This window comes from Pinus tabuliformis, chromosome X, assembly GCF_031772625.1.
Source record: "Pinus tabuliformis cultivar Carrire ecotype Pingquan chromosome X, CPIR1, whole genome shotgun sequence".
Classification (NCBI taxonomy): domain Eukaryota; kingdom Viridiplantae; phylum Streptophyta; class Pinopsida; order Pinales; family Pinaceae; genus Pinus; species Pinus tabuliformis.
Genome location: NC_142308.1, coordinates 185782819 through 185794954, shown reverse-complemented (window position 1 = coordinate 185794954; position 12136 = coordinate 185782819). Strand labels below are relative to the sequence as shown.

The 12136-nt window shown below is 36.8% G+C and overlaps 1 protein-coding gene across 1 annotated transcript; it reads right to left on the bottom strand.

The window, feature by feature from the left end:
• Positions 1–9339: 9339 nt before the first annotated feature.
• Positions 9340–11905, bottom strand: LOC149139052 (uncharacterized). The gene is made up of 2 exons (XM_089448533.1): positions 11594–11905; positions 9340–11375 (listed from the first exon to the last, which is right to left on the bottom strand). Exon 2 carries the CDS (start codon positions 10732–10734, stop codon positions 10396–10398), a length of 339 nt encoding a protein of 112 aa, XP_089304659.1. The 5' UTR covers positions 10735–11375; positions 11594–11905; the 3' UTR covers positions 9340–10395.
• Positions 11906–12136: the final 231 nt, after the last annotated feature.

Genomic DNA, 12136 nt, shown 5'->3' with positions numbered 1-12136 from the left:
AATCCTCCTTGCTATTCTTGATTATTAATAAAGCTATTCAAGTTTTCCTCCACATTCTTGTATGATTGATGATATATGAATTTGTGTGGTCAATATATATATGGTCCTATATTACTTATGATAATAGATCTATGTTCTTGGATAGTGTTATGGTGCTTTGATTCTACAGGTGCTCTTTGAAGCTGGGTAGACGAGGAAGCGAGTGGCAAAGATCTATCAGAAGGGAGAGGAATCAAGCAAGGAACCAAGCGCAAGACAGAGGTTGGTCTCCTTTATTCCCCTCTTATCTATTTCTCATAAAGGAAAACGAAAGTAGTTTTAGTTTGTTTGTTTCTAAGGTAGTTACTAGCCTTAGTGGGACTAGAATAAGCCTTTGATCAATGTTTTTTAAGGCAATAGATTGTGAAAGGTAGCTAAAAGATTCCCAATCATTTTTGACATCTTGATTGAGGCAATTGAGTTGGTGGGGCTAGAAAATATTGTCTAGGTAATAACTGACAGTGCAAAGGTGTGTAAAGCAACAAGCCTAATTATTGAATGCAAATATCAACACATCTTCTGGACCCCTTGTGTTGTACATTCATTGAACGTCATGTTGAGAAAGATAGGGAAGCAAATTAAGTGGATTCGAATTATTTTTGAAGAGTCAAAAGAAACTTGAGCCTTCATCACATACCACCACATGTCCCAAGGAATCTACAGGGAATTTGTGGAGTTGGAGCTCCTTAAAGTACCTAAACTTTAAAGTTTAGTTCATAAATTTTAATTTCTATGACCCTAAATTTAAATATGTAAATTGGATTCTCAAATGTCATGATTCGTGAATCATAATAGTTATTCAATCAATTATGACTTTAACATTTTAATTTATTGAAACAATGGCACTTGCAAGTTGTCGAGACTTGTTTTGCTTCTCACGTCATAGTATTAAAAAGGCTTATGCAAGTGAAAGAAGCTTTACAATCAATGGTATGTAGTTCTCTTTGCAATCAATGGAAGAAATCCCAATCTAAAAGAGAACAAGCAGTGAAAAGGTTGTTTGTTGATGATAAATGGTGGGATAGGGTGGAGTGCCTCTTGGCATTTACTAAGCCAATTGTTGATTTGGTCCGCTTATTTGACACAAATATGCCTCATTTTGGAGTGTATGAGAGCATTGGTTCCATGATAGAGAAGATAAGGGTGGTTATAAATGCCAAGGAGAGGGACCTAGATGAATTGTTTTATAGGGAAGTAAAAGATATATTGACCAAAATGTGGAACAAGATGATCAACCCATTGTACCTTTTAGCCTATGCACTGAATCCAAAATATTATGCTGCAAAGTTGTTAACCGATCCAAAAAGAACTGCTCCAAACAAAGACCTAGAAGTCTCACAAGGATTTAAATCCTGAAATTAGGATTCAGATTTGTTTAGAGTTTTCTCATTTTGTGGGATCAGAAGGTTGGGGTGCTGATATTGATTGTATGTAGGACAAGACCATATTAATTCCAATTTATTGGTGGAACTACTATGGTGGGGAACTTCCACATATCCAAAAATTGGCCATCAGGATCTTTTCATAGGTTGCTAGTTCATCTTCAACAAAAAGGAACTAGAGTACATATGGCTTAATCCATTCAGTGAAGTGAAATAAATGGGTGCCAAAAAGGCTAAGGAATGAGTGTATGTTCATTCAAACCTTCTCCTATTGTCACAAAAGAGTGACAAATAAAAATTTGGGCTCAGCAAACTATGGGATGTGGAACCAAACTTGCCCAACTTGGATATGACATTGAGTGCCAGGTCTCATATGACTTTGTTTGATGACGAGGCACCGATAAGTGGATCTTCAAGTGGACATGACAACAATGTTCCCACTTCTGGAGAGGATGTGGTTCATAATGTAAATGACATGGATGAAGACATATTTGATAATATGTAAATGTAATTTATGATGGTATTTTAAACTTTTGAACAATGGCAATGTTTATGTTGAAGTGGTGACTTTAAACTTTTGAACAATGACAATGTTTATGCTGAATTGATGATGATGATAATTGTTTATGACATTATGTATTTTTAGATATAGAATCTTATTCTAAAAGATGAATGGTAATATGAAATTCTTATTTTGTTATATATGTATGTGTGTGTGTGTGTGTGTGTGTCGTTTCCTTGCCATATTGTATCCAGATTTTTTGAAAATTTGTCGTATTCGTTTCAAACCCTATATCTGTATGTATTCTCATATCCATTTTAGTGCAACTCAGATTTTACAATAGATTACTAATAAAACAATATAGCATGACCCATGCATACAATACCCACATATAACAACAAAATGAAATACAGTGTCTAGACTTTAGGAGGTCAAAGACATTTTCTTGTGCTTACCTATAATAAACCTACATGGACATAATGAAATTGGATGTTATATAAAATATGAATGCCAAGAAGACCAATGGGCTTGGGGTTGATGGCCCTTGCTTGGCATCCTAAAATAGTCATAGAGCACATGGAGGTAGGGCTTATACTTGTGGTTCCCAAAGATGAATATTTCATGCTCATATTACAAACCAAATCGAACCCATGTTCTCCTTAAGTCCTAGGAAGTAGTGATCTTAAACCCCTTGTCAAGGTTCCATTCCTAAGGGATTTATTAGGCATCTATGTGGGAACCTCAACGTAGATGTTGAACTTATGGCACATGGAGATGAATACCAAGTTCATGTATTACAAGCCCAAGCCCACTCCTTAATTCTAACTTCTACTTGAAGCTTGGGAAGCAAAGAGCTCAACACTATTGGCCAAAGTTCCATTCCCAAATGCTTTACCAAACAATCATGAGGGAACATATTTCATATTACATACCCAATCCCACTGGAATGTTCCCCTTAAGGCTTGTGGAGTGGGAGCTTGACACCATCAACCTAGGTTCCATTCCCAAGGGCTTTACCCAACACCTTAGGGTAGCCTTAGGGAACTTTGAGGTAGGGATCAAACTCATGGCACTTGGATATCATGGCCATGTGTTTATATTAAAAATTCAAGCCCACCTCCGTGTTGTGGTTTTCATGAAATGGTAATTCAAGTGCACTTGATTCTTCCTGAGTTTAATTATCCTAAAAAACATGTAAATGTAGCCAATTGTTGTGCTATATTGTCATATGTATTCAGGCGAAGACAATGTTCTATGCAGGTCAGAAACAAAGCCCTCATCCTTCATAAAGTTCAATTTGTATAACTCTATATATAGAGAGAGACTAGACGAGGCATAAAGGCGATTTTTTTCCAAACACCTACCAAAAAATAATTGAGAAATTATATACTACTTCGAATGCAAGTAAATTGTCTCTCGACAAACAACCTTGAAGGACTTACAACCAAATTTCTATCTTGATTAAATTCTTGTGCTATAAATTATTTACAAGCATGGACCAGTTGACCTTGAGAAAGGGAAGCCAACCTAAGTCAACTGCACTAAAACATGGTGTGGATTTTGAATGTAATAGGGATAGTCAGTAATAGGCTCAAAACCACAAAATTGTACATTAGGCATATTTTTGGAGGCTATGACATACTCCATATTTACAGGAAGAAAAGACTGGAAAATGTAATGCATACCTTGAAGGATTTGTTGGGATTGTGAGGACTTGTGGCAATATTAATGGCACTGAAGGTAGCATCCATTGAAGAAACTTTCTGATAATTAACTTCTCGAACATGAGAATCACACTTACGACAACGTAGAATCCCTCAATTCTACCTAACTATCACTATACAAAATCTGTCAAAGTATGTTTTAGCATAAATGTTTAATATCCAAAACCCTCAAATCTCCAGGAACCATAGGCTCTGTAATTTTTCATGTACAAGTTTTCCTAGGCTTGTGCCTTAGCTTTTCCTCCAATTGATAACCCTCCAAAGTTCAATTTTTTAACATACATTCATCTTTCCTCTCATTTTTTCAGGAGTTTCAGATTTTTTCTATTTGAAGGTGGCACTTGGAAATTTTGAGGTCTGAGGCTCTCTAATGTGAATATGATCCACTGAGTTTAGAATGGCTTGTTAGAGAATGACCAATCACTATGGACAAGTCTCAATCACAATGGGTCTATAAACTTGGTCGCTAGCTTTGGCTAGTGGCTTCCTAGTTGCTTGGCTAAACCATGTGCACTGGGCCGAGTAGTAGTAGTGGTGGTGTGAGACATATATTCATCTTTCCCCTTGTTTTCTTAACATATGTTTTTCTATGGTCGAGGGTCTGGTGCATCCTGTCCATTCCCTTGAGTCCGAGTGAGGTGTGGAGGATTCTTGCAATGGCCCTCATAGCTGCAGTGTTGGCCTTCTGAGCATCTAAGCCTCTTCTTTGGGTCTTCTACTCAAACTCCTTTACTATAATCAATTACCTCCCAAACTCATTAAATTCCAATGCCATCCCTGCAAACCATAATAGAATGCAGTGCAAATTAAATATTAAACATACAAGTGTGCATACAAAAAAACAATGGATTTTGAACAAGAGATCTGAAGTGTGTGGAAGACCAAATGTAGGGTGGAAATACATTGAAGTTAAAAATGTAGCATACCTTGACATCATCAATGGACTGAAGATCTGATGTTGGCATTAGATATCAACTAGTAAAACCATAATACGGAACACTCTGAAATTAGTTTCCACTCCCCGACTGTGAAAAGAAAACAAGAAAATATTGGACTAAAGATCTGATGTTGGCATTCGATATCAATTGGTAAAACCATAATACGGAACCCTCTGAAATTGGTTTTCAATCCCCTGCTGTGAAATGAAAACAATAAAATGTCGAAAAGAAAATAGATATGAGGTTCTAGTTGGGAGACATTTTGTAAAGAAAAATTAATTCCTAACTTTTTCAAATATGCTAAAATTTTCAATTCTGAGAAATATAGATACACTATTTTATTTTCACTTACATCAAATTTTAGTGGTATTTGAGAAACGAATCGGCTCTTAAATACATTATCTTATTTTCACTTATATCATATTTTAGTGGTATTTTAGAAACTAACTAGCTCTTATATGTTGGTGTTTATGGTTATGTTTGATAATATTTATGTTATAGATATTTATTATTATCATAATAATAATAATAATAATAATAATAATAATTTAATTTTATAGTTATGGTTTCTATGTAATGATTTTGTTTTTAAAATTTATGAAAAAAAATCTGACATGTATGAAGGAAACAAGTGTTCTTAACATGGTTGTTTTGAGAAAATTTAGATGCTCTTGAATATTAAGTGGGTGGAAACATTATAGTAAGTGGATTTAATAATTAAAAACAAGTGTTACTTTATTAAAATTCATATGTCAAATTTGGAAGGAGTAGGGTATGTATCCTTCTTTAGGTTAAATGTATTCAAATTGTTACATGAATGGGGTTGTAAGGCCCTATGTTTTCATCTTTAGAAAATGGAATCCTCTCCTAGTCACTCGCATAATTTAGGTTGTCATGAGAAAAGTAGGTGTTGTGCCTTAAGATGTGAACATTTCATTTTAAACAGTGTGATAATGTGGTTTCAACAAGGCATTAAAAGAGGGAACGAGCATGCACATTTGGGATGCTAGTGTTATGTTCTGCTTGATGCATGAGTTCACGTATAAGAAGGCTTTAACAAGAGTTGAAGAGGTTGAATAGTTAGAGAGGTTGGGGGGTTGTAGTCTCACTTAGAGGTGTAGAAAAGTAAGTTAAGCACCATGAGAAGTTGTGAAGCAAGCTTAAGACATTTGACAAGATGCACAAAGGATTAAACTTGGTAGTGGTACCAATTGAACATTCCTTGAACAAAGTTGATACCCTCTCCTTGGCACTACCAATTTGCAAGACGAAGAAGAAATGTGAAAAAAATGTGCAACCCACTAAAGAAGTTGGCAAGGTTGTTACAATATATATAGGTGGTTATGTCATGTTGCAAAAGGAGGTGTTAAGCCCATTTCCATTTTGGATAATAGGTTAGCCTTTGAATTTAATTCCCTGTGAACATGATCAAAGGATATAACCTTGAAGATTCTAATCAACTCCATAACTCTAATCATCCACTGATCCAATAAATAAGTGTTTAAGGAAGTATAATCTTTCAGCCAATCTATAACAACCTTTGAATCCCCTATCACTTGTAAGTTTATATTGTTAAAGTGACACAATTAAAATAAGTAACATAAATGACTGATTCGTATTATTGTAATACTTGTTGGGTAGTCATATTTTTTATCCTAGACTAAATTAGTCATTCATGTTAGTCATTTTTAGTTGTATTACTTATTATATAGTCATATATTTTAACTTGAGACTAAATTAGTCATTTATGTTAGTTGTTTTTAGTTGGCTCACTTAAGATTGCTCATTTTTTGTAGTATTCCACTTGGAAAAGCTGTAGTGACTAACGTTTTTAGTCACCTCATCACTAATTTCCCCATTTTCTATTAGTGGGAGGTGGGTCCACAACATGTTGTCCAAGTCATAACAGATAATTTTGTAAATTATTTTTCTACTCGCAGGATGCTTATGGAGAGGCATCCTAACTTATTTTTTACACCTTATGTTGCACACTACATTGACCTGATGTTGGAGGACATAAGAAATATTCCTTTTGTTAAGGATATTTTTGAATCATCAAATCACATTAGAATATTTTTATATAATCATGCGTTTGTGCTTCATTTGATCAGAACATTCACCAACAACAAGAAGTTGGTACGCCCTTCCATTACACAATTTGCCACTAGCTTCATATCTCTTCAATCACTCTTGAGTTCTTTGTGGGATGTCAAGAGAATATTTATTTCCGATGGGTGGCAAGCTTTATCATATAGCTACAAACTAGAGGGAGAGGCCATATGCAGGCTAGTTTCATACAATGAATGTTTTTGGGAAGAAGTTGAGGAGATGTGCACCATTATTGAACCTTTGGTAAAGGTTCTTTGATTAGTTGGTGGAGACAAGATAGAAATGGGCTACTTGTATGAAGCCATGGATAGGGCAAAGAATATATTCTCAGTTAGTATGATGATAATGGGGATGAGGGGTTTGAGGCACAAAAAATCATATGGACAGTGACTATAAGCGATGGAACAATACACTCTATCGTTCAATTCATGATGCAGGGATCTACTTAAACCCCACTTTTTCTTACTCTTTTGGTTTCTTATTTGATGCTAAGGCGATGGATAGATTCTTCACCTGTGTTCTGAAAATGGTTCTCTCTCCAGTAGAATGTGTATAAATCTCCAAATAAATGGAGATATACAAGATAGTAGGTGGCACATTTAACTTTTGCATGGCTGTCCATGATAGGAAAGCCACAATTCTGGGTAAGCTTTAGTTTATTTCAAATTTCAATTTTCATTGTCTCTTCCTACCTTGTTTGAACTTTCAAATTTCAATTTTTTTCTTATGTTTTTCTTATTTGTTGAAGATACATGGTGGAGAAGCTATGGTGGCAGAGTACCCAGTCTCCAAAAGCTTTCCATTCGAGTGCTCAACCAAACATGTATCTCCTTCGGATTTGAGCGCAACTAGAGTGTACTTGAAAAAATACACACCAAGACGCACAACAAGTTAAATTTTAAAAAAATCCAATTGATTTTTTGAATTTATTAAATAATAAGAAATATAATTTTTTTTTTTAATTATTAATTTACTATTTATAATTTATTAATTTATGACCATTGTATAGGTTTGGAGTCCCAACACCTTAATGACATAGTCTAAGTCTACTACAATCTCTAATTACGGGTGAGACAACTTGACAGGACACCTAATGTGGAGGTCATCTCATTGGTGGGATTGACACCACTGCTACATGGAGGGTTGAGGTCGAGAGGCCTGTCATGGAGTCAGCCCCTGATTTGTTAGAGGAGGAGGTAGTGGAGGGGGTAGCAGCTGCAAAGGAAGAGGAGGAGCAATAGGAGGAGGAGGTGAAACGCCCTACCATGGTTACTAGTGGCAGACATGGTCTACCTCCTTTAAGTCCTTCTTCATCTAGAGAGAAAGTTGTTATATTTTCTGACAAGAGAGGTAGAGGAAATCATTCATGCTAGTTACTTGATTCATTTCACTATATATGATATTATGATTCTTGATATGAGATACATTATTATATTTTTGTTGATATTTTGACGTCGAATCAAGACTTAGGACTCAATATCCAGGACATGATTCACTCTTATGTGCTATGTAGCACTAGACATATTATGCATCTTATATATTAATTATCTTTTCACATTTACGTGTCAATGCATTTATTTTATGTTGTCGATATTTTAGATATTAAATTTTTTGAAAAAAATGATTTTTTTTTGTATTTGTCGATTTTTACCAATTTTCTCCTAACTTTTAAGATTTTTTCAGATTTTAAACTCTCATCGATTTAATGCCAATCATGATTACCGCAACATATATATATATATATATATATATATATATATATATATATAAACACAAATATTTAACTAGAAATGTTAAAACTTAAAATAATATATAAAATAAAACATATATCATTAAAATGTCTTAAAAGCATTAAAAATTAAAATAACAGATAACATATAGCTCTGAATCTTATTGGAGTAGAGAAGCTCATTCTGTAACCCAGGGATATATTCTTCATATAGAAAAGAAATGTAAGCCATAATAAAAAAAAATAAAAATATATATATATATATATATATATATATATATATATATATATATATATACTATGCATGTTTAATTAATTGTATATATGACTTAATATAAGTTGATGTAAAATAGTTGAAAATAAAAAAACATATGATTAATATGTTTAAATCTTATATTTTTCAAAAATGTTTTAGCAATGAAAAATTACACATTATTCTTTGCACTCTTAATTCATGTTAAATCCAAGATAAATGTATACTAATAATATTAAAATTTAAGTGCACCATTTTCAATGACACATTCTAGAAGATTTTAAAAAAAAATTTCCATTAATAATATATTTGCCAGTGATCTTTTAAATTCTATTAATAATTATATTATTATTTTATCGAAAACAATTTTTTTTTAAAATACATGTACAAAATCGTTTTCCACTTTAATATATAATGAAATTATCATTCAATTATTAATTTGATTCCATTCTAATTGGCTTGAGGGTAATGAGATATTTTAAAACGTTGAGATTCCTTTCACCAAATCTAAATGTAGACAGGCGTTGAATAAAAATAACCTTTCCAAATTTAACCACCGGCTGAAAACGATTGAATAATACTTTCAGAATATGTATATGTTACACCTTGTACAATAGTTTGACATCAAAATTACCTTTCTAACATCAAATTTGTTAGGAAAAGTTTTTTCTCGGTAAAAAACTAAACTATTAAATTATGTACAGAGGTTGAAAATACATCATGGTGAAGCCAATGAGAATCAGGCTCTGGGTATGACACCCGAGAGCCGATGATGCACCAAACACAGGGGCAAGAGCAAGCCCACGCAGGGGCACCAGACTAAAACCGAAACTGACCACAGGAGCAAGCCCACGCAGGGGCACCAGACTAAAAACCGAGACTGACCAAAGGAGCCAGCCCACGCAGGGGCATCAGACAAAAAGGAGATTGACCATCCGAGCAAGCCCACGTAGGGGCACCAGCCATTTCATCCCTCGCAGGGGAGACTGTCCTTACCCGATCCATTAACAAAAATTCTGATACAGAGATGACAAAACAGAAAGCGAAAGAGACCATAAGCTTTGAGGTTAAAACTGAACCAAAGACAAACAGCAAATAAGACCAGTAGACCAGGCGAAAAGCCAAAAGAACCTTGTGTGCGGGCGTCTTCATTCGTCCATTTGCTCTTCCTCAATCCGGCACCAGCCATAGGCTTCTCTTTCAGCATCGGTGGGAAATGTCGCTACCTCTTCCCCAGTTTCCATCCTTTGAACGTTCTGAGTTTGCTTGGCATTTTCCGGGTCTGAAGCCGGTCCCTTTACCTCCGGCTCCTTATCAACTTCAGGAGCCTACGCTACTTGCACCGGGTTGACATTCGTCCGCTGCCTTTGTTAGTCCAGGGAGTCATCATCTTCCTGGGCATTTTCGATGAACAGGATAGAGACATGCGCGCTGATCCGTGGATTATTTGTGGAGCTGGTGAAGTTGAAGATGGCGGAGCCGAAGGCTGGCAAGGTAGTCGAGCTCAAAGCCCCTGCATCCGAGAATTGACGGGAATGGAGGGGGTTAGCTCCAGTAGAGCGAGCAATATTGCAGTGGCAGCAATGGCCAACATTGTCCTCGTCATGCATGCGAGAGACTCCCCCTCTGGGGTGCCTCGACGGCTGAGCATACGCTGTCGAGGTCTCACCATTGAGGGAAAAGAATTCCAACAAACCGCGGGATAAACCAGACTCTCTGCTACCATGCTACCAGAGTCAAACGAGTGATGAGCCCGTCAGACGGAGAAGATATCCCGACGAAGACAGAGAGGCCAGTCGTCTGCATAACCACCAACATTCCCTTTTCATACCCTGTTTTATCCCTATCGTCCTCATCTACCCTGCTCGGGATCACATCCGCCATAACTGTTGCCGTCATCTGAGCCGAACTACCTCTCGAGGCAATTACTGTACCATGCCTCTTTACCTTAAACCATCTGCGTCTTTTCCAGGTGTTTACCGTGGGTGCCACGTGATGGCCAAAGGTCGGCATGTGGCCAGCCACCCACGCCTGTCCTATCTCATATATCACCCGCATCCGGGGAATTTGTTAGGAAAAGTTGAATGAATGGCGTTTCTACATTAACAAGCTGCAGGAAAATTCAATGTATTCAAGTCGACAGCGATCAATGTCCGTCTCCGGGGCTTGGAGTAGAACCCAGGTTACGTTTATTTTTCTTTTTTCGCTGCACACGATCATCTCCACCGCTGTATGGGACTTGGGGCTGTCCCCGTTTACAGTTATTAGAGATTTCGGCCGGATCATCTTCATGTGACCGACCCCAGGGCTATTACTGGATGTCGAGAAACGTTGTTCAGTCGCCATCGAATTTACTTTGGGACTGGATCCGGACGGTGTCACTACACCTGCCAGTAGAAAATTGAATACGCCTTTAGATTTCTCGGCCGAAGCAGGAGATTGGCACTTTCTGGACTTTCAAACGCTCGGGCTAAGCCTGAAAAATACCTTGTTCTCGTTGGTGGCACTGTTCGCCGACGACATTCTCCAGGGGTTTATCTCTTGATCAAACTTGAGAGCATCTTTATTCACATCACCGCAGGGAGTCTGTAAGGTGTAATCATTATCGATAAAGGAATAGAGATTCGGATAAAAAGCCGACGGATTTCCGTGGCCAATAAACAGGCTATTCTTCATGAGAATCCTGCCACTGCTACGGCCTGCAATTACCAGGAAGGAAATCATAATCACAAGAGACATTAGACGGATTTTCATCATAAACCACTGTTTTATCAGATGAACAATATGATATCATATCGGGCTGACTTTTAACACAAACGATCTGATATCTAAACGAGTTGCAGCAGAAGAGAATACGAGAATTCTGACAGTTCGAATAGTTGGACGAGGAAATATGGAAAGGCGTGCGTGCGAATACTTCTTTATGCAGTGGCAGAGGATCGGAGAATTCAACTTAACGAAGAACATGCAGAGGGGAAAACGAACGCGGGCGTCAGGTTCCGGCCCATAACCCAGAACGGGAGGGGAAGGAACTGGACGGGCAGGGCGCCCATGCCCATCTTGAAACGTTTTACTGACTTTGAATAAAATCTAATCGCTAGACGAAGTTAGATGGACATTGAAGCTTCGACGAAATTGAAGCGTGTTTCACCGTCTAACCTGGTCGTTCTCTTGGCTGATACCTACCTGTTTGGAAAACCAGTTATATTAGGCGGCGGGCCCCACAGGCTCAGCTTGAGCGTCTAATTTTTAGACTTCGTAATAAAAAGTAATGTATAACATGTGTTGCCGAAGTGTGAATTGGAAACAGTTTGGATTCCAATCGCATCGATACGACGAATATAAAACCAGGGGTTTCGACTTCAAACACTACTTTTCCTCTACAAAGATGACTTGGTTGGTGTAAAGATGACCTGGTTCTCATGAAATTTTGATGCAAGCTATGGCCTACAAATGAGAT

What these genes read in the sequence shown, in the direction of transcription:
- LOC149139052 (XM_089448533.1), bottom strand. Translation starts at nt 10,734, where the DNA reads ATGCGGGTGATATATGAGATAGGACAGGCGTGGGTGGCTGGCCACATG.